At 44.0% G+C, this 26940-nt stretch overlaps 2 protein-coding genes across 4 annotated transcripts in view; both read left to right on the top strand.

The window, feature by feature from the left end:
• The window catches only part of LOC121572406 (WD repeat-containing protein 38), a 59643-nt gene extending 39284 nt beyond the window's left edge, over nt 1-20359 (top strand). For all 3 annotated transcript variants that reach the window (XM_041884478.1, XM_041884486.1, XM_041884469.1), the window contains 7 exons: nt 13929-14154; nt 14504-14612; nt 15046-15077; nt 15204-15303; nt 18530-18595; nt 18918-19010; nt 19768-20359. In XM_041884478.1, the coding sequence (XP_041740412.1) occupies nt 13929-14154; nt 14504-14612; nt 15046-15077; nt 15204-15303; nt 18530-18595; nt 18918-19010; nt 19768-19914 (773 nt within the window). In that variant the 3' untranslated portion in view covers nt 19915-20359. The remainder of the gene's footprint in view (nt 1-13928; nt 14155-14503; nt 14613-15045; nt 15078-15203; nt 15304-18529; nt 18596-18917; nt 19011-19767) is intronic.
• Nucleotides 20360-20554: 195 nt separating this feature from the next.
• The window catches only part of sult1st6 (sulfotransferase family 1, cytosolic sulfotransferase 6), a 44907-nt gene continuing 38521 nt past the window's right edge, over nt 20555-26940 (top strand). The window contains exons 1-2 of the mRNA XM_041884493.2: nt 20555-21334; nt 23364-23492. Coding sequence (XP_041740427.1) covers nt 21148-21334; nt 23364-23492 — 316 coding nt within the window. The 5' untranslated portion in view covers nt 20555-21147. The remainder of the gene's footprint in view (nt 21335-23363; nt 23493-26940) is intronic.

Genomic DNA, 26940 nt, shown 5'->3' with positions numbered 1-26940 from the left:
CTGTGTTGCCCAGCGACAGCCCCAAAACATCACTGCTCTAGAGGAGATCTGCATGGAGGAATGGGCCAAAATAGCAGCAACAGTGTGTGAAAACCTTGTGAAGACTTACAGAAAACGTTTGACCTGTGTCATTGCCAACAAAGGGTATATAACAAAGTATTGAGAAACTTTAGTCATTGACCAAATACTTATTTTCCACCATAATTTGCAAATAAATTAATTAAAAGTCCTACAATATGATTTTCTGGATTTTTTTTCCTCATTTTGTCTGCCATAGTTGACGTGTACCTATGATGAAAATTACAGGCCTCTCTCATCTTTTTAAGTGGGAGAACTTGCACAATTGGTGGCTGACTAAATACTTTTTTTCCCCACTGTACACTGTGTATACCAAACATTAGGAACCCCCCCCCTTTTTCCCTCAGAATAGCCTCAATTCGTCGGGGCGTGGACTCTACAAGGTGTCGAAAGCGTTCCACAGGGATGCTGGCTCATATTGACTCCAATGCTTCCCACTGTTGTGTCAAGTTAGCTGGATGTCCTTTGGGTGGTGGACCATTCTTAATACACTTGGGAAACTGTTGAGCATGAAAAACCCAGCAGCGTTGCAGTTCTTGACACAAACCAGTGCGCCTGGCACCTACTACCATACCCCATTCAAAGGCACTTAAATATTTTGTCTTGCCCATTCACCCTCTGAATGGCACACATACACAATCCATGTCTCAATTGTCTCAAGGCATAAAAATCCTTCTTTAACCTGTCTCCTCCCTTTCATCTACACTGATTGAAGTGGATTTAACAAGTGACATCAATAAGGCATCATAGCTTTCATCTGGAATCACCTGGTCAGTCTATGTCATGGAAAGAGCAGGTGTTCTTAATGTTTTCTATACTCAGTGTACAATCACGCCTGACAAGGCCAATGAAATCCATGCCTCGTTGGAAGTCCCGCCTTCCACAGGTGATAAGCGTTAGGTTCAGATTCATTCCTTCAATTTAATACCGCTCTTCACCGAGCCCAGGAACGGGTGGGGGGGGGCAAACAGGTGTTGTACCTCGTTTCCCTCCTTCAGGGAACAGTAGTTATAGTCATAATGTTAAGTTCCCTTTCAGTTGGTCAACTTCAGTACAATATACTACGGGGAAATATAATCACGCCCCAAGCCGACCCCAACAGATACTAAATGAAATGGCCCATGGCAGACCACCCAGATCTGACCCCGCCAGATGCGACTGTCTGGGTATTGCGCACACTGCGCGCTGTGTAGTGACTTTCCCCGGTCCCAGCCATAATAAGCACGCTGTGGGCTACACGGGGAGAAGTGACATCCAAGCGATAAAACCTCACAAAAGTGTGTGGTGATGCCCAACTCGCTGCAGCATAAATATCTCCTGTAGTCAACCCTTTAAACAATGCCGTAGATGCTGCTAGACCCCTGGTGCAGTTGGCGCGTACACCGCTAGGTAACCCTTGTCCCTTGCTGATATATGTCAGGGAGATAGCCTCCACAATCCAGTGGGAGAGACGCTGCTTAGAGAGCGCCCTGCCGCTAACTGGATTAGCAAAACAGACAAAAAGCTTCTTTCAATGTACGTGCGTAAAGCTGGCACTGGACCTCATGTAACCGCTGTTGTTTTTCAGAAACAAACGGAGGAGGTCAAAAGGAAAATAGTTAAAAAGCTAACGACCTGTAGGACATAGCCATGACTTTCGGGGCGAAGGCTGCATTTGGACGTTACGTCACCTTAGAGTCTCCCGGGGCAAACTGAGTATAGGAAGGGTGTACGGATACGTTTAGCCAAGGCCAAAGCCATGAGCAGGGAGGTTTTGTAGAAGAGGATCTTCAGATCCACTGACTCCAGAGGCTCAAAGCTGGTTTTGGAGGTTTTGTAGAAGCGGATCTTCAGATCCAGACTCCAGAGTGCCTCCAAAACCAGCGCCAAGTCCCATGCTGGCGCAGTAGGTTTAGAGACCGGTCTGAGACGACGTAACCTTTCAGGAACCGCACCAACAGGTGGTGAGCCCCCAGTGAGGCTCCGTCAATTCCCACATGGCACACTGAGATAGCGGCTATGTGCACTTTTAAAGTGGAGAATGCTTAAAAAGCTCCTGTAGGAACATAAGGATGTCCCTCACAGAGCTCTGAAAAGGAACCAGCCCTTTATCTTGGCACCACAGCTCAAACATTCGCCACTTAAACGCATACAGTCCTCTCGCCCTTGCAGACTGAATGGTAGCAATAACATTCGGAGGTAAAGCTCTAGCCATCAGATTGGCCCTCTCAGGGGCCAGGCCCATAGGAACCAAATCTCCAGCCTCGCAAGCCAAACATGCCTGTGTGCCTGGGACACCAAGTCGCCGTGCAACAGGAGTTGCCACAGGTCCCCACCTAAAAGGCAAACCAAGGCTATCTGCCCCCTGACAATAGCAGAGGGTCCCACCAATGGGCCATGGCCCGTAGGCCTGACAGGAACACCCCAAGCAGCTGTAATAGCTGGTGGCTCGTGTGCATTCTGAGTTTGACTCTGAATGGGACACAAAGTCCCGTCCCTTTTCGTAACCAGGAAATACCGGCTGTACCAGCCTTCCCGGATCTTCGACATAGGAACCATTCGGATTACCTGCTTCTGGAGACGGGAGGATATTTCCTCCCTCAAAACGGGCGCTGAGGCCTCGGGAACAGTCGACATGAGGATGCTGCAGAAGCGTGGGGGACGCACAACAAATTGTAGCCTGTACCCTGACTTCTCTGTTAGCATGATCCAGGGCGACACTGCGCATGCAAGCCATTGGTCAGAGCAGAGCAGCAAGACTCCCGTGAAGTGCCATCTGTAGGGGCGGGACGCCACCTTGTAGACTGGGAGAGATTCTTCTTCCATTTCCACCACTCTTGACAATCGTGTGTCTGAATGTGGAGAAGGGACACTTTTCACCGAACTCACATGCGGGAGACGCAACATGTTTGACACCCGTGAACACTGTGGAACTTGGTTGAAAAAAAACGGTGTTTATGTGCCCGGCCCACTCTGGGTACACAGGCTCCGGCGATCAGTGACGTACCCAGATTGGCAGTGCCACTTGGGGGTACTGTTGTCACAACAAGCCTCACTCGGTTTAGGCAGGAAGATGCGTTCCGGTAACCGGCTGGCACCAAGCGCTGGACCGCACGCATTAAATATAGACCCATGGAAAAAACTTTATCATAGAGGTTACCCTGCCGACCTGTCATAGGTACTGGCGACAAAGCGCCTTGTAACCTAGCTGGGAATGGGACAGACACAGGGCTCTACAGTGCAACCATTTTACTCGCATATGAGCCTAAAAATGTATGTGCGCAAACTGAAAAAGTAAAGTATGAGCATGTGCAAGTTGTGATTTATAGCAAAAATAAATGCTGCCGTAGCTATTTTCTAAGTATTTCTGACATTTTCCCTCATAGCTGGTAGCTAATCACACAAAGAAGTACAAATCCCATCAAATGAATATTTCAGCACTGGCACTGTTGTTGCTGCGCAAGATATCCCTCCTCTCTTGCAGCAACGGGGCTGAGCGCACTGTGAGTGAAGGGCTGAAAGATTCATTTTTAGCAAAGAAGCGCACAGGCATAGAAGTGTGACTTTGTCCTCGTGTTTCTTGGCTATTTATAGTGTTTTGGTCACACGCTAGGTTGTTTGTAGCCTGTATCACTGGACACCTAATAGGGACTAGTGAGCTACAGGCAGGAATCTGCAATGAATACCAGTAATGAACCACCTATGGGGGAAGGACGCCCCCTTGTGGACAGAGACCCTACTTATTACTCTCACCCTGGGGAGATTGATATACTCCTTAAACCCTGTGGAACACGGAGTAACAGAGGGGGTAGCATTTAAATATGAACAAGCTTCCAACATACGTTGTGTTTCCGTGAGACTGTATAGCCTGAATGAAGCCCGGCCCCTTTACGGACACAGGGGGCACTGGCAATGGCTGACGTAGTACCCCATTTGGACCATAACCAAACGTGGGGGCACTGTTGTCACAGTAATGTTTTTGGGGAGGGGATTATCCCAGCCAAGTGCTCAGGTGCTGCTTCCTCATCAGAGGTGCACGTAAAACCCACTTCCTCCACTCACTCCTGAAAATAGGAATGGGGTGCCATAATAACGGGGGGGAGCTAGTAAAGATTCACTTGCTGGAAGTTAAGCATGCTAGCCGACGTTAGCCAGGAGGCTTTTTAGTCTAAGCTAGGCTAGCTAGCCTCTTTGACTGCAGCACGGTCCGTTTAGAATAACCAAGCGACTTAACGCTACATATACTAAACAAGAGAGGTACCCCAGAAACTCTACTGTCGGGAGGGAGGAATAGCTAGTAATAGCTAGCTCGCCTCGACCTGGCTAGCATCTACGCAGCATTGTTTAGCCCGGTTTCAAAAGTCCACGTACGACCGGATCACCTAGGTGGTACTGGACCCTTCATCAACAAGTCTGGGAAGAGAGGCAGTCACTCACCAGAAATTTCAGCAGAAATTCGACTTCCCTGACCTGAATCCTTTGTTTGAACTTCCTGAGGCAGCTCTATTCATCACTGGGTCTGCACCAAAACACAGATGCCGGGGAAGAGGGAGAAGGAGTGAGGCCCTAGTCAGACTGAGGTGGCATGCATACCATCCACCACTTCCGAGTATATTACTCGCTAACGTTCAGTCCATGGACAATAAAATAGACAAGCTCAGGGCGATAATCTCCTTCCAGAGAGACATCAGGGACTGTAACATACTCTTGTTTTTACGGAATCATGGCTCTCTCCAGATACAGTTAAAGTCGGAAGTTTACATACACTTAGGTTGGAGTCATTAAAACTTGTTTTTCAACCACTCCACACATTTCTTGTTAACAAACTATAGTTTTTGCAAGTCGGTTAGGACGTCTACTTTGTACATGACACAAGTAATTTTTCCAACAATTGTTTACAGACAGATTATTTCACTTATAATTCACTGTATCACAATTCCAGTGGGTCAGAAGTTTACATACACTAAGTTGACTGTGCCTTTAAACAGCTTGGAAAATTCCAGAAAATGTCATGGCTTTAGAAGCTTCTGATAGGCTAATTGACATAATTTTAGTCAATTGGAGGTGTACCTGTGGATGTATTTCAAGGCCTACCTTCAAACTCAGTGCCTCTTTGCTTGACATCATGGGAAAATCAAAAGAAATCAGCCAAGACCGCTCAGCAAGGAAGAAGCCACTGCTCCAAAAACGCCATAAAAAAGCCAGACTACGGTTTGCAACTGCACATGGGGACAAAGATCGTAGTTTTTGGAGAAATGTCCTCTGGTCTGATGAAACAAAAATAGAACTGTTTGGCCATAATGACCATCGTTATGTTTGGAGGAAAAAGGGGGTTGCTTGCAAGCCGAAGAACACCATCCCAACCGTGAAGCACAGGGGTGGCAGCATCATGCTGTGGGGGTGCTTTGCTGCAGGAGGGACTGGTGCACTTCACAAAATAGATGGCATCATGAGGTAGGAAAATTACGTGGATATATTGAAGCAACATCTCAAGACATCAGTCAGGAAGTTAAAGCTTGGTCGCAAATGGGTCTTCCAAATGGACAATGACCCCAAGCATACTTCCAAAGTTGTGGCAGAATGGCTTAAGGACAACAAAGTCAAGGTATTGGGCGGCAGGTAGCTTAGTGGTTAAGAGCGTTGTGCCAGTAACCGAAAGGTCACTGGTTCTATTCCCCGAGCCGACTAGGTCCTTGAGCAAGGCACTTATCCCTAATTGCTCCTGTAAGTCGCTCTGGATAAGAGCGTCTGCTAAATGACTAAAATGTAAAAATGTAAATGTATTGGAGTGGCCATCACAAAGCCCTGACCTCAATCCTAACATTTGTGGGCATAACTGAAAAAGCGTGTGCGAGCAAGGAGGCCTACAAACCTGACTCAGTTACACCAGCTCTGTCAGGAGGAATGGGCCAAAATTCACCCAACTTATTGTGGGAAGCTTGTGGAAGGCTACCCGAAATGTTTGAACCAAGTTAAACTATTTAAAGGCAATGCTACCAAATACTAATTGAGTGTATGTAAACTTCTGACCCACTCGGAATGTGATGAAAGAAATAAAAGCGAAAATAAATCATTCTCTCTACTATTATTCTGACATTTCACATTCTTAAAATAAAGTGGTGATTCTAACTGACCTAAAACAGGGAATTTTTACTAGGATTAAATGTCAGGAATTGTGAAAAACTGAGTTTAAATGTAGTTGGCTAAGGTGTATGTAAACTTCCGACTTCAACTGTATATTGTCCCTGTCCATTCAGCAAGCGCGGTTCTCCGGCCATTGCGCAGACAGGAAGAAAGAACTCTCAGGGAAAAAGAAAGGTGGAGGAGTTTGTTTCATGATGAGCAACTCATGGTGTGATTGTGGTAACATACAGGAACTTAATTACTTTTGTTCCCCCGATCTGGAATAACTCACCATCAAATGCCGACCGGATTACCTCCCAAGATAATTTTCTTCGGTCATCGTCACTGCCGTGTATATTCCCCCGAAGCAAACACCACGACTGCTGTCAAGGAACTTTACTGGACTATGTGCAAACTGGAAACCGCATATCCTGAGGCCGCATTTATTGTAGCTGGATATTTGAGGAAAACACTATAGAAATTCTATCAACACATCTCCTGTGCTACACGTCGCCTCTGAGAAATGTGTCTTTGCCACGAAGACCCTCACAAACTTCTACAGATGCACCATTGAGAGCATCCTGTCGGGCTGTCTCACCGCCTGGTATGGCAATTGCACCGTCCTCAACCGCAGGGCTCTCCAGAGGGGGGTGCGGTCACACTGCCTGCCCTCCAGGACATCGACAGCACCCGGTGTCACAGGAAGGCCAAGAAGATCATCAAGGACCTCAGCCACCCAGCCACAGCCTGTTCACCCCGCTATCATCTATAAGACGGAAACAGTACAGGTGCATCAAAACTGGGACCGAGAGACTGAGAAACAGCTTCTATCTCCAGGCCATTAGACTGTTAAACAGTCACCACTAGCTGGACTCCACCCAGTACCCTGCCCTGAACCTTAGTCACTCTTCTAGTCGTCTACCACCCGTTACACTACCCTGCACCTAAGAGAATGCTGCCCTATGGGACAGTTTAGTTGGCGCAACGTAGATTCATTGAACACTGGTCACTTGAATAATGTTTACATACTGTTTCACCCACTTTATATGTACAGTGCATTCGGAAAGTATTCAGACCCCTTCCCCTTTTCCACATTTTGTTACATTACAGCCTTATTCTAAAATGGATTAAATAAAAACAATTCCTCATCAATCTACACACAATAACCCATAATGACAAAGCGAAAACAGGTTTTTATAAATGTTTGCAAATGTATAAAAAATAATACTATTTACATACGTTTTCAGACCCTTTGCTATGAGACTCAAAATTGAGCTCAGGTGCATCCTATTTCCATTGATCATCCTTGAGATGTTTCTACAACTTGATTGGAGTCCACCTGTGGTAAATTCAATTGATTGGACATGATTTGGAAAGGCACACACTTATATAAGGTCCCACAGTTGACAGTGCATGTCAGAGCAAATACCAAGCCATGAGGTCAAAGGAATTGTCAGTAGAGCTCCGAGACAGGATTGTGCCGAGGCACAAATCTGGGGAAGGGTACCAAAAAATGTCTGCAACATTTAAGGTCTACAAGAACACAGTGGCCTCCATCATTCTTAAATGGAAGAAGTTTGGAACCACCTAGACTCTTCCTAGAGCTGGCTGCCCAGCCAAACTGAGCAATCGGGGGAGAAGGGCCTTGGTCAGGGAGGTGACCAAGAACCCGATGGTCACTCTGACAGAGCTCTTGAGTCCCTCTGTGGAGATGGGAGAACCTTCCAGAAGGACAACCATCTCTGCAGCACTCCACCAATCAGGCCTTTATGGTAGAGTGGCCAGACGGAATCCAGTCCTCCGTAAAAGACACATGACAGCCCGCTTGGAGTTTGCCAAAAGGCACCTAAAGACTCTCAGACCTTGAGAAACAAGATTCTCTGGTCTGATGAAACCAAGATTGAACTCTTTGGCCTGAATGCCAAGCGTCACGTCTGGAGGAAACCTGGCACCATCCCTACGGTGAAGCATTGTAGTGGCAGCATCATGGGGATGTTTTTAAGCGGCTGGGACTGGGAGACTAGTCAGGATCGAGGCAAAGATGAACGGAGCAAAGCAGAGAGAGATTCTTGATGAAAACCTGCTACAGAGCGCTCAGGACCTCGACCCTAACACAGCCAAGAATGCAGGAGTGGCTTCGGGTCTCTGAATGTCCTTGAGTGGCCCAGCCAGAGCCCGGACTTGAACCCGATCGAAGATCTCTGGAGAGACCTGAAAATAGCTGTGCAGTACCGCTCCCCATCCAACCTGACAGAGCTTGAGAGGATCTGCAGAGAAGAATGGGAGAAACTCCCAAAATACAGGTGTGCCAATCTTGTAGCGCCATACCCAAGAAGACTCGAGGCTGTAATCGCTGCCAAAGGTGCTTCAACAAAGTACTGAGTAAAGGGTTTGAATACTTATGTAAATGTGATATTTCCATTTTTAATTTGTCATAAATGAGCAAAGAAATTCTAAAAACCTGTTTTTGCATTGTCATTATGGGGTATTGTGTGTAGATTGATGAGGGAAAAAAACTATTTCATTAATTTTAGAATCAGGCTGTAACGTAACAAAATGTGGAAAAAGTCAATGGGTCTGAATACTTTCCGAATAAACTGCATATACTGTATTCTATCTCATCCTATATTACTACTGTTGTACATATACTGTCCATACTGTCTATACACACCATTATATGTTTATATATATATATATATATATATAGATATATATATATATACATTATATGTATAATATATATACACTGCTCAAAAAAATAAAGGGAACACTTAAACAACATATCCTAGATCTGAATGAATGAAATAATATTATTAAATACTTTTTTCTTTACATAGTTGAATGTGCTGACAACAAAATCACACAAAAATTATCAATGGAAATCAAATTTATCAACCCATGGAGGTCTGGATTTGGAGTCACCCTCAAAATTAATGTGGAAAACCACACTACAGGCTGATCCAACTTTGATGTAATGTCCTTAAAACAAGTCAAAATGAGGCTCAGTAGTGTGTGTGGCCTCCACGTGCCTGTATGACCTCCCTACAACGCCTGGGCATGCTCCTGATGAGGTGGCGGATGGTCTCCTGAGGGATCTCCTCCCAGACCTGGACTAAAGCACCCGCCAACTCCTGGACAGTCTGTGGTGCAACGTGGCGTTGGTGGACACACTCCAGCCACGTGAGGTCTAGCATTGTCTTGCATTAGGAGGAACCCAGGGCCAACCGCACCAGCATATGGTCTCACAAGGGGTCTGAGGATCTCATCTCGGTACCTAATGGCAGTCAGGCTACCTCTGGCGAGCACATGGAGGGCTGTGCGGCCCCCTAAAGAAATTCCACCCCACACCATGACTGAACCACCGCCAAACCGGTCATGCTGGAGGATGTTGCAGGCAGCAGAACGTTCTCCAAGGCGTCTCCAGACTCTGTCACGTCTGTCACATGTGCTCAGTGTGAACCTGCTTTCATCTGTGAAGAGCACAGGGCGCCAGTGGCGAATTTGCCAATCTTTGTGCTCTCTGGCAAATGCCAAACGTCCTGCATGGTGTTGGGCTGTAAGCACAACCCCAACCTGTGGACGTCGGGCCCTCATACCACCCTCATGGAGTCTGTTTCTGACCGTTTGAGCAGACACATGCACATTTGTGGCCTGCTGGAGGTCATTTTGCTCTGGCAGTGCTCCTCCTGCTCCTCCTTGCACAAAGGCGGAGGTAGCAGTCCTGCTGCTGGGTTATTGCCCTCCTACGGCCTCCTCCACGTCTCCTGATGTACTGGCCTGTCTCCTGGTAGCGCCTCCATGCTCTGGACACTACGCTGACAGACACAGCAAACCTTCTTGCCACAGCTCGCATTGATGTGCCATCCTGGATGAGCTGCACTACCTGAGCCACTTGTGTGGGTTGTAGACTCCGTCTCATGCTACCACTAGAGTGAAAGCACCGCCAGCATTCAAAAGTGACCAAAACATCAGCCAGGAAGCATAGGCACTGAGAAGTGGTCTGTGGTCACCACCTGCAGAACCACTTCTTTATTGGGGGTGTCTTGCTAATTGCCTATAATTTCCACCTGTTGTCTATTCCATTTGCACAACAGCATGTGACATTTATTGTCAATCAGTGTTGCTTCCTAAGTGGACAGTTTGATTTCACAGAAGTGTGATTGACTTGGAGTTACATTGTGTTGTTTAAGTGTTCCCTTTATTTTTTTGAGCAGTGTATATTTATGTATATATTTGTATATATATTTGTATATGGCAACTGCTCGGCCTCCGACCGCAAGGCACTACAGATGGTAGTGCGTACGGCCAAGTACATTACTGGGGCCAAGCTTCCTGCCATCCAGGACCTCTATACCAGGCAGTGTCAGAGGAAGGCCCTAAAAATTGTCAAAGACTCCAGCCACCCTAGTCATAGGCTGTTCTCTCTGCTACCGCACGGCAAGCGGTACCGGAGCACCAAGTCTAGGTCCAAAATACTTCTTAACAGCTTCTACCACCAAGCCATAAGACTCCTGAACAGCTAATCAAATGGCTACCAGGACTATTTGCATTGTTCTCCCCCCCCACCCCCTTTTTTACGCTGCTGCAAGTCTCTGTTTATTTTAACTCTACCTATATGTACAGTTGAAGTCGGAAGTTTACATACACCTTAGCCAAATACATTTAAACTCAGTTTTTCACAATTCCTGACATTTAATCCTAGTAAAAATTCCTTGTCTTAGGTCAGTTAGGATCACCACTTTATTTTAAGAATGTGAAATGTCAGAATAATAGTAGAGAGAATGATTTATTTCAGCTTTTATTTCTTTCATCACATTCCCAGTGGGTCAGAAGTTTACATACACTCAATTAGTATTTGGTAGCATTGCCTTTAAATTGTTTAACTTGGGTCAAACGTTTCGGCTTGCCTTCCACAAGCTTCCCACAATAAGTTGGGTGAATTTTGGCCCATTCCTCCTGACAGAGCTGGTGTAACTGAGTCAGGTTTGTAGGCCTCCTTGCTCGTACACGCTTTTTCAGTTCTGCCCACACATTTTCTATAGGATTGAGGTCAGGGCTTTGTGATGGCCACTCCCATACCTTGACTTTGTTGTCCTTAAGCCATTTTGCCACAACTTTGGAAGTATGCTTGGGGTCATTGTCCATTTGGAAGACCCATTTGCGACCAAGCTTAACTTCCTGACTGATGTCTTGAGATGTTGCTTCAATATATCCACATAATTTTCCTTCCTCATGATGCCATCTATTTAGTGAAGTGCACCAGTCCCTCCTGCAGCAAAGCACCCCCACAGCATGATGCTGCCACCCCGGTGCTTCACGGTTGGGATGGTGGTCTTCGGCTGGCAATTATCCCCCTTTTTCCTCCAAACATAACAACGGTCATTATGGCCAAACAGTTCTATTTTTGTTTCATCAGACCAGAGGACATTTCTCCAAAAAGTACAATATTTGTCCCCATGTGCAGTTGCAAACCGTAGTCTGTCTTTTTTATGGCGGTTTTGGAGCAGTGGCTTCTTCCTTGCTGAGAGGCCTTTCAGGTTATGTCAATATAGGACTCGTTTTACTGCGGATATAGATAATTCTGTACCTGTTTCCTCCAGCATCTTCACAAGGTCCTTTGCTGTTGTTCTGAGATTGATTTGCTCTTTTCGCACCAAAGTACGTTCATCTCTAGGAGACTGAACGCGTCTCCTTCCTGAGCGTATGACGGCTGCGTGGTCCCATGGTGTTTATGTTTTAGTGAAATAATCTGTCTGTAAACAATTGTTGAAAAAATTAATTGTGTCATGCACAAAGTAGATGTCCTAACCGACTTGCCAAAACTATAGTTTGTTAACAAGAAATTTGTGGAGTGGTTGAAAAACGAGTTTTAATGACTCCAACCTAAGTGTATGTAAACTTCCGACTTCAACTGTACATATTACCTAAATTACCTCGACTAACTAACTCTACCCACATGTACATATTACTTCAACTACCTCAACTAGCTCTTTTTTTCTCAACACTGTTTTGTTCTTTTATTCTACTTTTTTTATTTAAAATAAATGCACTGTTGGTTAAGGGCTGTAAGTAAGCGTTTCACTGTAATGTCTGCACCTGTTGTATTCAGCGCATGTGGCCAATAACATTTGATTTGATTTGATTTGAACCAGTGCCCCACCACATTGACTCTGTACCGGTACCCCCTGTATATAGCCTCACTACTGTTATTTTACTGCTGCTCTTTAATTATTTGTCCGTTAAATTTTTTACTTATCTATTTTTCAAAACACTTATTTTTCTTAGCTGCATTGTTGGTTAAGGGCTTGTAAGTAAGCATTTCACTGTAAGGTCTATGTGACAAATACGATTTGATTTAATTACAGTCTCTGACATCATTCAGATATTTCTTAATAAATAAATCATCTGGATTATGTGTGTTGTTTTTCATTTTTTATTGCTAGGATTACTGTAGTGTTGGAGCAAGAAGCACAAGCATTTCGCTGCACCTGTGATAACATCTGCAAATCTGTGTCCCTTACCAATAAACTTTGATTTGATTTGACACAGGTGGCTGGGGATACCCACCGAACCTGGCCGCCCTATCTCTTCGAGTAGCCTCCCATAACCCAGAGCGCACAGGAGCCGGGTTGAGAGCGGTCAGCCACCACATACCTCACGCCCAGTTAAACAAGACCTTTGCTCCGACCACCCAGTCCATCTCTGCTTCCTGCACCTCGGCCCAGCCAAGGTGCCGACATCCGGGAAAGGAAAGTCGCCATTGGTAATTCCAAGCTTTCTCAAGAATGCTACAGGTCTTTCCAAGGAGTTTGTACGCAGTACGTGGCAATGCGCACACAGAATGCTTTGAGCGAGGGCTGCCTGAGCGTGCTCCAAGCCAAGACAAACTACACATAGATCATGAGTATCTTTCAGAGAAATGTTATAGTCACATGACTGGGGACATGATCTCGTCCCCGAACCCAGTTTAGCCATAATCGTCTCTGTCGTTTTCTTAGCCATCTTACTCATTGCACCAACAAATTGAAGAATAAGTAATTGTTTGTGATTAGAAGACTTATGAGAACAAGTACAAAATTCAGCACACAACGTCCAGGGGTTGAGCACACTCTTCCACTATAAGACAGTCTCGTTTTCCAATTGTTTGTTTTACTAGCGTTCATCGTTCCTGTTCACACCGAGGTGAAGAGCGGAATAATTGAAGGAATGAATCCGAGCCTTACGCTCATCACCTGTGGAAGGTGGCCTTGTCAGGCATTATTGTATGTCCTTCAACCGAAGCCGCAAGACTGCGACTCCCCATAGTATGTTGTACCGAAATTGACCGACTGAAAGATAACTATTGATACACATGCATCATTGGGCTTCTCTAATATACAGCAAACTATTAAATGATCTATTTCATGTACAGTACTTTGGGTCTCCTGGATCCCAGACCACAGACAAACCCAGCCATTAATTGTTAGCTCTGCATGAAGTTCCCCCCCGACCGCCAGTGACACAATCTAGCTTTCAGTTTCAGCACACACACAGTATTCCCTAGCTAAATTCCTTAACAGCAGCAAAATTTGAAAACTGGGCAAATGTGTGAGTACTTTCACTAGGCACTGTGTGTGGTTAATCCTAACTTCGAGTTTTCACTCACTAACACATAATCATGTATTGATGTCAATGGGAGATGTAAGGATTCTCCTCTGTATTGAAATGGACAATTACCAACTCCTTCTCTCCTGTGTCTCTTCCTCGAGATGCCAGCGGCATTGTGAGGAGCTGGTATGTGTGGGGAGGAGAGTGTTTGTGGGGGGTGAGAGAGGTGGGGGAGACCGGAGGTGGAGAGGGAGGAGGTGGACAGAGACAGACCCTCTCTCTCTCCGTCTCTCCCTCTGGAGAGAAAGCAGCCACAGGGGGGTCTGACTCAGCCATTCATCTGTATGACCTCTCCACTCACCAGAGACTGATGACCTGCAGGGCCAGGTGGGTAAAACAGTAGTAACCCCTGAAAACTACATTTTCTACAATACATGTTTTTTCCTGATGTGGAACATTATGACAATTTTATCATTATTTTAAATAAAACATTTTAGTGTGCCGGAGTCTGGTATTGTGGTAAGCCCCCCTGACCCCGGACCAAATATACCCCTAGCGAAGTGGGTACAAATCCCGTCTCGGCACTTCTCATCTGTCTATTCCTGTGTGCTGTCAAAAAAATACAAAACATGTGAGAAGGTCGGAACTCCGATCTTTCTTGACAAAATAAAATAATTTTGAGTCACTTTAGGTCGTTGTTTCGACCAGTATTTATTTTCCACCATTTTATTTTCAGCTCCACAAGAACAGTTATGGATGGACATCGTTTTCGGGTTTTCGCAGTGACTTTTCACCCAGAAATGGAGAGAGAATTCATATCTGGGGGTTGGGACAACACCATACAGGTAACAATTGCAGTTTACTGTATAAAAAAATTAATCCTAAAATCTTAAGAAGCTTGTTTTGTGGAGGTTTGTAAACACTAGTCTGGTCTAGTAACTAGAGACCACATTCTTACATTTGTTCTAGGACAGGGGTGTCAAAGTCGATTCCTGGAGGGCTGTGTGTCTGCTGGCTTTTGTTATTTATTTTCAATTCGTATTCAGTGAAGACCTAGGCAACCAGGTGAGAGCGGTGACAATGACATTAATTGATCAATGAAGTACAAGGGAGGAGTGATAATCTGTAGACACATGGCCCTCCAAGAATTTCGTTTGACACCCCTGTTTTAGGAGATCAACTTTGTGGCAAGCAAGCCGATTTTCCAGTCAAAGTGATTCAATTCAATTCATTCAATTTATTTAAAACATCTGTCTAATAACATTTGTCTTCTCACAGTTTTGGGACACCAGACAGCAGCACTCTGTCAGGTAAAACTATAATTGTTTTATTTGTCTTCAATCATTATGGTTTATGCGTCAGCATTATGGTGTATGCGTCCAGATTAGCCATGGACATGTTATATCAGGCATTATCTTTGTCTACCCCGCTTTTAGGATGCTTTCGGGTCCTCACGTGTGTGGCGACACGCTTCAAATCGACCCAGCTGTCAATCACATCCTGTCTGGCTCCTGGAGGAAGGACAATGCACTGGAGGTGACAACAACAGCAATAAACAAACAGGGTTGGGTAGTAACGGATTACATGTAACAGGGATGATGTAATCAGATTACAAAAATTAAGTCACAGCCCAGATAACTTTTGAAAAGTTATCAGAGTACAGTAAAAAATTATATAAAACACTTGATTCAACTTGTCAAGGGCTTGATGATTAGTTGACAAGTAGAATCAGGTGTGCTTGTCTGGGGTCACAACAAAAATATACTAGACTGTTACAGTATTTAAATATTTTTATTTTTATTTTTTTATGTGGGTTGGGAAAGCTTTCCCTGGAACTTGAAAGTGAAGCTGACCTTTTAGCCATGATGCCATTAAATCAAGAAGATGCAGTAGGAAGTTGAGCCAGCACTTGCCTAAGATTGATGGTTCCCACTAGATGGGCAAGCAGCAAAGTCAAAATGAGCTACAGTATCATTAAAATTTATGAAAACAAAAATGACCTCAATTTAAGGTTAGGGTTAGGCATAAGGTTAGCAGTGTGTTTATGGTTAGGGTTAAGGTTAGGTTTCAAATCCGATTTTAAGAAGAGAAATACAGTGAGGGAAAAAAGTATTTGATCCCCTGCTGATATTGTACGTTTGCCCACTGACAAAGAAATGATCAGTCTATCATTTTAATGGTAGGTTTATTTGAACAGTGAGAGACAGAATAACAACAAACAAATCCAGAAAAATGCATGTCAAAAATGTTATAAATTGATTTGCATTTTAATGAGGGAAATAAGTATTTGACCCCTCTGCAAAACACGACTTAGTACTTGGTGGCAAAACCCTTGTTGGCAATCACAGAGGTCAGACGTTTCTTGTAGTTGGCCACCAGGTTTGCACACATCTCAGGAGGGATTTTGTCCCACTCCTCTTTGCAGATCTTCTCCAAGTCATTAAGGTTTTGAGGCTGACGTTTGGCAACTCGAACCTTCAGCTCCCTCCACAGATTTTCTATGGGATTAAGGTCTGGAGACTGGCTAGGCTACTCCAGGACCTTAATGTGCTTCTTCTTCTTCTTGCCACTCCTTTGTTGCCTTGGCCGTGTGTTTTGGGTCATTGTCATGCTGGAATACCCATCCACGACCCATTTTCAATGCCCTGGCTGAGGGAAGGAGGTTCTCACCCAAGATTTGACGGTACATGGCCCCGTCCATCGTCCCTTTGATGCAGTGAAGTTGTCCTGTCCCCTTAGCAGAAAAACACCCCCAAAGCATAATGTTTCCACCTCCATGTTTGACGGTGGGGATGGTGTTCTTGGGGTCATAGGCAGCATTCCTCCTCCTCCAAATACGGCAAGTTGAGTTGATGCCAAAGAGCTCAATTTTGGTCTCATCTGACCACAACACTTTCACCCAGTTCTCCTCTGAATCATTCAGATGTTAATTGGCAAACTTCAGACGGGCATGTATATGTGCTTTCTTGAGCAGGGGGACCTTGCGGGCGCTGCAGGATTTCAGTCCTTCATGGCGTAGTGTGTTACCAATTGTTTTCTTGGTGACTATGGTCCCAGCTGCCTTGAGATCATTGACAAGATCCTCCCGTGTAGTTTTGGGCTGATTCCTCACCGTTCTCATGATCATTGCAACTCCACGAGGTGAGATCTTGCATGGAGCCCCAGGCCGAGGGAGATTGACAGTTCTTTTGTGTTTCTTCCATTTGCGAATAATCGCACCAACTGTTGTCACCTTCTCACCAAGCTGCTTGGCGATGGTCTTGTAGCCCATTCCAGCCTTGTGTAGGTCTACAATCTTGTCCCTGACATCCTTGGAGAGCTCTTTGGTCTTGGCCATGGTGGAGAGTTTGGAATCTGATTGATTGATTGCTTCTGTGGACAGGTGTCTTTTATACAGGTAACAAGCTGAGATTAGGAGCACTCCCTTTAAGAGTGTGCTCCTAATCTCAGCTCGTTACCTGTATAAAAGACACCTGGGAGCCAGAAATCTTTCTGATTGAGAGGGGGTCAAATACTTATTTCCCTCATTAAAATGCAAATCAATTTATAACATTTTTGACATGCGTTTTTCTGTCTCTCACTGTTCAAATAAACCTACCATTAAAATTATAGACTGATCATTTCTTTGTCAGTGGGCAAACGTACAAAATCAGCAGGGGATCAAATACTTTTTTCCCTCAATGTAGGTGGGGTGTATATCTTTGCCACTTGCCCAGATAGTGACGACCAAGATTGCTGGAAGGTTATTTAGAGATTGAATTTACACTGAGTATACCAAACATTAGGAACAACCCCCTTTTGCCCTCAGAACAGCCTCAATTCATTGGGGCATGGACTCTACAAGGCGTCGAAAGCGTTCTACAGGGATGCTGGCCCCTGTTGACTCCAATGCTTCCCACAGTTGTGTCAAGTTGGCTGGATGTCCTTTGGGTTGTGGACCATTCTTGATACACACGGGAAACTGTTGAGCATGAAAAACCCAGCAGCGTTGCAGTTCTTGACACAAACCGGTGCGCCTGGCACCTACCACCATACACCTACTGTTCAAAGGCACTTAAATTTTTTGTCTTTCCCATTCACCCTCTGAATGGCACACATAAACAATCCATGTCTCAATTGTCTCAAGGCTTAGAAATCCTTCTTTGACCTGTCTCCTCCCCTTCATCTACACTGATTGAAGTGGATTTAACAAGTGACATCAATAAGGGATCATACTGTAGCTTTCACCTGGATTCACCTGGTCAGTCTATGTCATGGAAAGAGCAGGTGTTCTAAATGTTTTGTATACTCAGTGTATCTGTTTGCAGCATAAACTGAGGAGGCAGTTGCAGGCTAACCAAGGAAGTCATCCAAAAGTAATCAGATTTTATTCAGTACATGCTGAGAGGTTTAAGGTAACCTTTCTCAGGGTTAAAGGTTAGAGATCTGTCTAGTTACAGGAAGTCACATAATCCTCCAATCATTGTCTATGACTTTGACAACATATTATTATTGTCATCTTAATACAACATTGTTTTCCCTCAATTCAGGTACTGTAACTTTACACAATCTTTAACAACTGTTTTCCTATTTTAATCAATGTGATTATTATCTACATATTGATACCAGGGCATGACCCTAAAACTATAGCTTATTACACAATGTATTGGGAAGTTTGGGTGCCAAAGTGGGTGCAGACAAGACAGCTGCAGTGCATGCAAATGCATAGCATGCATATTTATCTTTCTCTCACACTCTTTCTCTCTCTCTCTCTCTTTTTGAGATCTGGGATTATGTCTCAGGTCAGAAAGTGACTGAAGTGCCTCATGACTACCAAGGAGAGAGCAAAGTGAGTCCATCAATATAGCCACAAAGAATTATCTAAACCTCAACTACTATTCCACTCTTACAAAAAAAGGTTATATCTAGAACTTAATAAGGTTCTTCGGCTGTCCCCATGGGAGAGCCCTTTGAAGAACCCTTTTGGGTTCCAGGTACAACCCTTTTCGATTCCATGTAGAACCCTTTCCACAGAGGGTTCTACATGGAAACAAAAAGGGTTCTACCTGGAAAACACAAGAGTTCTTCAAAGGGTTATCCCATTGAGACACCAAAGAACCCTTCTGGAATAATTTTTTCTAAGTGCTCGTGTCAAATTGTTGTTCGCACAGATCTACACATGCCATTGGCTTGGCCAGGATCACATCGTAGCAGCTGGGAGCCAATCAAATATGCTGAGAGTCATCAACCGGTGGACTATGACGGTTAGTATATTGGTATTTTAGGTACAGTATAAAGTAGCAAAGTTTATAAGTATGTAAGAATTATTGTGAAGTAAGATGTCTTGCAGCTTTATTGTTCAAGCCTATTATTGTACGGTGAGTCATTTATACAGTAAACAAAACTCTGAGAGAAGCGATAAAATATTTATTTATGCACTTTATAAACAGAAAATGGCACTCAATCGTTTACTTGCCATTTTACAATGGCCATCTCTTAGCTAGCAACTGTTTACCTTCCTCCTACAGCACGTTGTTTACCCTCTGAAAAAATACTGACTGTCCATCGATCAAGGGTTAAAGGGAAAATCCACTCAAAAACTATATTTTGGTATTTATTTTTATTAGTCCACTGTTGATACAGTCCCAAAATGTTTTACATGTCAGCAGTCAAGTTTTCAAGATATTGGAATGATGCGTTTTGCATTATGATGATGTGGCTGGTGACAGTGCTCAATGTAATCACATCAAGGTCCTTCACCATTGTTCTCATCTGGTAATCAGTGGCACTTCTTTGTCCTAATAATGCATGGAAATACATGTTGTTCAAATCAACACTTAAGAAATTTATATAATTATGAATTCACAGAAATCTAATGTTCTTAAACCACCTCTTTCTATTTCTGTCTTTATTTTTCTCTCTTTTACTCTTCCTCTCCTTCTCCTTCTCCCTCCCCCTCTCCCTCCCTCTTGCTCTTTCTCCCCCTTGCTCTCCCTCCTCTCCCTCTCCCTTCCCTCTCAGACTGAGTCCAGGTTGCTGGGCCTGTCCTCGGCCGTGTTTGGCTCGTCCGTGTGTCCGGCGGGGAAGTGGAAGGGCCTGATCGCAGCCACGTCTGGGACCAGAGTGTATCTGCTGGAGCGAGATGGTCAGAAACATTCCAAAAAGTAGGGCCTCTAAGGAGAAGCAATGTAACATTCAACGGCACTATTCGGTTGTCGGTCGCTGTGTGTTTAACTAATGCGGAACCTTAAATGAATAATTCTAAAACTACGTTTCTTTGGTGCACACTGATTACTTAACTCAATAAATGTTTGACTCTGCCAAAGTGCCTGAGGCCTGTTGCTCCAGCCATTGGCTCACAAGACCAGACGACTTTAGGACTTAAGTCCAAAGTTAACTAACTTTAGGGAGCATTTGCAAACTAGCAGGCTTCAACGTTTCATAAGAGGGTAAACAGTGCACGCTCTCTTTTTCACCAAACTTGTGTTGGCAAGCTTCCAAGGGATCTGTAAAACTTGTGTGAGAACAGGAGATTAGACAAAGAACAATGGAATTTCAAAGCAGCCATAATATAAAAAGTGAATACTTATCTAATTAAACTAATCTAAGTCAATCAAATGTCCTTGTGCTGTCTTTTGTTTGTTTCTTAATTAGTCTATAGCAACATGCTTTTACTTGGAAAGTAAATAGCAAAAGGGATATTTGGCTAACTTCTCTGTTTGGATCAGATAGTTCTAGACACTCCCTTGTCCCTCCCTCGAACTCCAGATTCAGTGGTAAGATAAAAAAAAAGTGGAATTCAGTCTGGCCTCGGGAGTTACATAAGGGCACTTTTGTATAGGAAGTCCGTATGGCTTACGGTGGATAGAGCTCAGAGCAGGCAGACAGCACTCAGCCAGAGAGAGGAGTTTAGAAACAGAGTAGGAGGAGGGAGAGAACATTTTGGACCTACCCAGATAGGGATAGTAAGAAGGGAGTAAGATCATATTGTCAAATCTTACAGAGAGAGAGAGAGAGAATAAGCACAAAGAGAGATAGAGCAGACAAAGACTAGTCCGAGAGCAGACACCGGAATCAAGAGCAGCTAAGGTGGAGACAAATCCCAAATTCTCTTCTGTGCTTTTCTCGTCTTCAGAAGACAAGAGATACAGAGAAAGGTATTTAGGATAAACAAAAGAAAAGTGAGCGATCTTGCAGAGAGCGAGAGAGAGAAAGCATTTAGAAAGCTAGAGTGATACAGAGGGAAGAGCAAGCAAGTCAACTTATTGTGCATACTGACGAAGAGGACCAACCACTCCAGGAAGATAAGCAGAAGACCGGACACTTTTACGTTCTTGGGCACCCTGTGGTCTCCTTGTGGTCTGCTTGCGGTTCTGCTTCCTCGTGGAGGAATTTGAAGTCATGGCTGGGAAAGAAGGGCTGTCGTTCAGCGAGGCCATCGTGGCAGCGGGCAACGCCATCCACCGCTTCCCCCTGATCAAGATCCAAGGGGTCCCTCTCATGTGCCACATTGCCCACAACTGGGACTCTATCTGGGCCTTCCGCCCCGATCCCTCCGACCTCCTCATTGCCACCTACCCCAAAGCAGGTAACTGGAAAGAGGTTATTCATTCATTGATTTTGTAATTCACAGATGATTAAAGGTAGCCTGGTTAAATCAGACCGAATACTGCGCTCACCGAATGACGGTCGCAGGGTTCAGTCTGGTTCAACCAGGCAAAATTAAAGGGACAAGTTTGAAATCAAAGTTTGTCGGATATTTTGAGACCTTAAAAGTAGTCGAACGCCAGATGAGTCCACATACCACGGCATCGGTTGCCTAGAGCTAGCTTAACAGGAGGCTGGTGAGGGGAGGACGTAATAATGGCTGGAAGGGAGTGAATGGAATGGTGTCAAACGCAAAGAAATCATGTATTTGATACCATTCTAATAATTCCATTCCAGCCATTACTATGAGCCCGTCCTCCCAAATGAAGGTGCCTCCAGCCACCTGTGCTAGCTATATGCCTCAAACCAAAATGAATGAACCAGATAAGCACAGCGAATCCTGAAAACAATATGGTGCTTATCCTTTCCATTGATTTTGGATTGTGGTTCATAGCTATATCTTCTTAACCTGGGACGTCGTGGAGTTACAGTATCTCAACAGAAGACAACCCACATGAAAAAAGACTAATGTCCGCAGAAACACTACAGTCCGCAGAAACACACGTTTTTTTATTATAGTAATACTACAGTATTAATTTGCATATACCCTGCCTATTCCCCTCTCCCATATCCCAATTTGTGCCACCCATAAGTGAGAAACATACATGAAACGGACAAAATAAAGGAAACGCCAACATAAAGTGTCTTAATAGGTCGTTGGGCCACCACGAACCAGAACAGCTTCAATGCACCTTGGCATGGATTCTATACTGAACAAAAATATAAACGCAACATGTAAAGTGTTGGTCCCATTTTGTGTACAAATTTGTTTACATCCCTGTTAGTGAGCATTTCTCCTTTGCCAAGATAATCCATTTACCTGACAGGTGTGGCATATCAAGAAGCTGATTTAAACAGCATGATCATTACACAGGTGCACCTTGTGCTGGGGACAATAAAAGGCCACTCTAAAATGTGAAGTTTTGTCACACAACACAATGCCACAGATGTCTTTTGAGGGAGCGTGCAATTGGCATGTTGACTGAAGGAATGTCCAACAGAGTTGTTGCCAGAGAATTAAATGTTCAAGGATAGCATTGACCATTTTTATACATGACCCTAAGCGTGATGGGATGTTGATTGCTGAATTAACTCAGGAACACCACCTCTGTGGAAGCACCTGCTTTCAATATACTTTGCATCCCTAATTTACTTAAGTGTTTCCATTATTTTTGGCAGTTACCTGTACATGCCAAGTATAGACCATATACTGTGTTCCCTATAGGTTATAGAAAAGAGCAGAAGCTCTGAACTATTCATTCAGACCCCAGTCCTACCTACAGGTTATGGAAAATGGGCTCTTTTAGTATTTGTCCAGTCAATTTCCTGAAGGTGAAAGCCCCCACTTCTATGTCAAAGATAATAAAACAAAACCACTATAGTAAATCCTATAGTATACTACAGTCCGCAAAAACCCTACATACATACTACAGTATACAACAGTCCGCAAAAACACTACAGTAATTACAATAATTTATACCAAAGTCCACAAAAGCACTACAGAAATTCATATAGTATATACTACAGTTTTTTTTACTACAGTATTTAAACTATAGTAAACTGTAAATACTACAGTATGTCCGCAAAAACACTACAGTGAATACTATAGTATTTACACCATATAGTATTTTTTCATGTGGGTACTTTCGACATCTGAAAAACTTTAATTTTGGAGTGGGAGAACACATTTATTCTACTGTCCACTGGTTTGGAATGTCCACTGCATACCCCTGGAGTAATGTCAACTCCAAAGAAATAGATTACTAGAATGGACATTCTCATTCAAGTCAATCTTCCGTGATAGGTGGACTGTTGGCGGTACCCATGAGTGTTCGAGTCAAATTGCCGTGGTCTGAGGGGCTTCTAGTAATTATATTTCAATGGGCCCCTCTACCTTTGCTGTCTCCCAGGAACCACGTGGACCCAGGAGATCGTGGACCTGCTGCTTAACAATGGAGACGCTGAGGTCGCAAGGAGAGCACCCACCTCCGTCCGAATCCCCTTCCTGGAGATCCACTCCCCCCCGCCCATCCCCTCTGGTGTGTGTGTGTGTGTGTGTGTGTGTGTGTGTGTGTGTGTGTGTGCATGCGGGTGTGTATTTTCCCATCCTACAAGCTGTTCAGAGCTCAATGTGTATCATTGTAGCAGACCTGGATCAAATACCTATTTTCAAATACAGTGGGGGAAAAAAGTATTTAGTCAGCCACCAATTGTGCAAGTTCTCCCACTTAAAAAGATGAGAGAGGCATGTAATTTTCAGCATAGGTACACGTCAACTATGACAGACAAATTGAGAAAAACAAATCCAGAAAATCACATTGTAGGATTTTTTATGAATTTATTTGCAAATTATGGTGGAAAATAAGTATTTGGTCACCTACAAACAAGCAAGATTTCTGGCTCTCACAGACCTGTAACTTCTTCTTTAAGAGGCTCCTCTGTCCTCCACTCGTTACCTGTATTAATGGCACCTGTTTGAACTTGTTATCAGTATAAAAAGACACCTGTCCACAACCTCAAACAGTCACACTCCAAACTCCACTATGGCCAAGACCAAAGAGCTGTCAAAGGACAACAGAAACAAAATTGTAGACCTGCACCAGGCTGGGAAGACTGAATCTGCAATAGGTAAGCAGCTTGGTTTGAAGAAATCAACTGTGGGAGCAATTATTAGGATATGGAAGACATACAAGACCACTGATAATCTCCCTCGATCTGGGGCTCCACGCAAGATCTCACCCCGTGGGGTCAAAATGATCACAAGAACGGTGAGCAAAAATCCCAGAACCACACGGGGGGACCTAGTGAATGACCCGCAGAGAGCTGGGACCAAAGTAACAAAGCCTACCATCAGTAACACACTACGCCGCCAGGGACTCAAATACTGCAGTGCCAGACGTGTCCCCCTGCTTAAGCCAGTACATGTCCAGGCCCGTCTGAAGTTTGCTAGAGTGCATTTGGATGATCCAGAAGAGGATTGGGAGAATGTCATATGGTCAGATGAAACCAAAATATAACTTTTTGGTAAAAACTCAACTCGTCGTGTTTGGAGGACAAAGAATGCTGAGTTGCATCCAAAGAACACCATACCTACTGTGAAGCATGGGGGTGGAAACATCATGCTTTGGGGCTGTCTTTCTGCAAAGGGACCAGGACGACTGATCCGTGTAAAGGAAAGAATGAATGGGGCCATGTATCGTGAGATTTTAAGTGAAAACCTCCTTCCATCAGCAAGGGCATTGAAGATGAAACGTGGCTGGGTCTTTCAGCATGACAATGATCCCAAACACACCGCCCGGGCAACGAAGGAGTGGCTTCGTAAGAAGCATTTCAAGGTCCTGGAGTGGCCTAGCCAGTCTCCAGATCTCAACCCCATAGAAAATCTTTGGAGGGAGTTGAAAGTCCGTGTTGCCCAGCGACAGCCCCAAAACATCACTGCTCTAGAGGAGATCTGCATGGAGGAATGGGCCAAAATACCAGCAACAGTGTGTGAAAACCTTGTGAAGACTTACAGAAAATGTTTGACCTGTGTCATTGCCAACAAAGGGTATATAACAAAGTATTGAGAAACTTTTGTTATTGACCAAATACTTATTTTCCACCATAATTTGCAAATAAATTCATTAAAAATCCTACAATGTGATTTTCTGGATTTTTTTTTCTCATTTTGTCTGTCATAGTTGACGTGTACCTATGATGAAAATTACAGGCCTCTCTCATCTTTTTAAGTGGGAGAACTTGCACAATTGGTGGCTGACTAAATACTTTTTTTCCCCACTGTACTTCTTACAATATGTTTTTTGCTTGTGTCTGCCTGGAGTGCCAGATGGGCAGGGTTTGCAATTTTGGGAAGTTTCTATTGGTTTATTAAGCCAGTCACACTCAAATAGGCACAGATAAAGTATTTGAATCGATTTTTCAAGTATTTGAAATCCAGGTCTGCTTCTGTTCTATTTATTCTTCCTACTTAGCTCAAATGCATCTCGTAACTCTGGTCCGCAGTGCAGTACCATGTTATGTGTACCTCAGGGCTCACAAACCCAATTCCTGGAGGAATGTTTTGGCGCTGATCTTCATAACAACCCGTTTCCTCTGCCTTAATCAGGGTCAATGAGTTATTAACCCACAAACATCTCCCCCAGTGTGTGTGTGTGTGTATGTGTGTCTGTGTGTCTGTGTGTCTGTGTGTGTGTGTAAAAAGCAAGTACAGAGAACAAGGCCAAAATCACTTGTGCTGTAATTGCTACTTCTTAAGGAATGTAAACCTCTGCATCTTTATTGAGTGTGCAACAGTGTTTTATGATGCACGACGGCTTACGCAACAAATTTGAAATTTACTTTATTGTTCATTTTCGAGAGGAAATATGCCTTTTTCTTTTTATCCACACACACACACACACACACACACACACACACACACACACACACACACACACACACACACACACACACACACACACACACACACACATACATACATACATACATACATACATACATACATACATACATACACACATACACACACTGCACATGGCCCCTCAATTTTTGTTTTAGGCCTTTTATGGATGGATGATTTGTAGTATACTGTATCTGTCCCATTATGGCATCTGTGACAGCACGGGCAGCAACATTAAGGCTATCTCCATTTTGAAGTAATCATTGTTCTACTTTTGTGTAAAAAAAAAAAAGCATAAAGCTTATAATGGTGATTTTATCACCACCTGCAGTGCTGGTGTCCTGAACCAAATATTGTGTCATTCAAGTATTTTGGCCACTAAATGGCAATGATACAGATTAAACCCATTTACAAACCAGGCAACCCAATTTGAAGAAGAAGCCAATGCTCTGATCATTGGCTGATCACTCCCAACTCATAGGAATCCCCACCCAGTTCAAATCAAATCAAATCAAATTTTATTTGCCACATGCGCCGTATACAACAGTGAAATGCTTACTTACAAGCCCTTAACCAACAATGCAGTTTTAAGAAATAAATTAAAAGCGTTAAGTAAAAAATAGATCAGTAAAATATATTTTTTTAAAATATTAAAGAGCAGCAGTAAAATAAAATCACAGTAGGGAGGCTATATACAGGGGGTACCGGTTAGTCGAGGTAACTGAGGTAATATGTACATGTGGGTAGAGTTAAAGTGACTATGCATAGATAATAAACAGAGTAGCAGTAGCGTAAAAGAGGGGGTGGGGGGGGGATGCAAATAGTCCGGGTAGCCATGATTAGCTGTTCAGGAGTCTTATGGCTTGGCGGTAGAAGCTGTTAAGAAGCCTTTTGGACCTAGACTTGGCGCTCCGGTACTGTTAGCCGTGCGGTAGCAGAGAGAACAGTCTATGACTAGGGTGGCTAGAGTCTTTTGACAATTTTTAGGGCCTTCCTCTGACACCGCCTGGTATAGAGGTCCTGGATGGCAGGAAGCTTGGCTCCAGTGATGTACTGGGCCGTACGCACTACCCTTTGTAGTGCTTTGC

Source organism: Coregonus clupeaformis, chromosome 1 (genome assembly GCF_020615455.1).
Source record: "Coregonus clupeaformis isolate EN_2021a chromosome 1, ASM2061545v1, whole genome shotgun sequence".
In the NCBI taxonomy this organism is placed as follows: Eukaryota; Metazoa; Chordata; class Actinopteri; order Salmoniformes; family Salmonidae; genus Coregonus; species Coregonus clupeaformis.
Note: the sequence above shows the minus strand (reverse complement) of the source record. Positions and strands in the feature narration are given on the sequence as shown.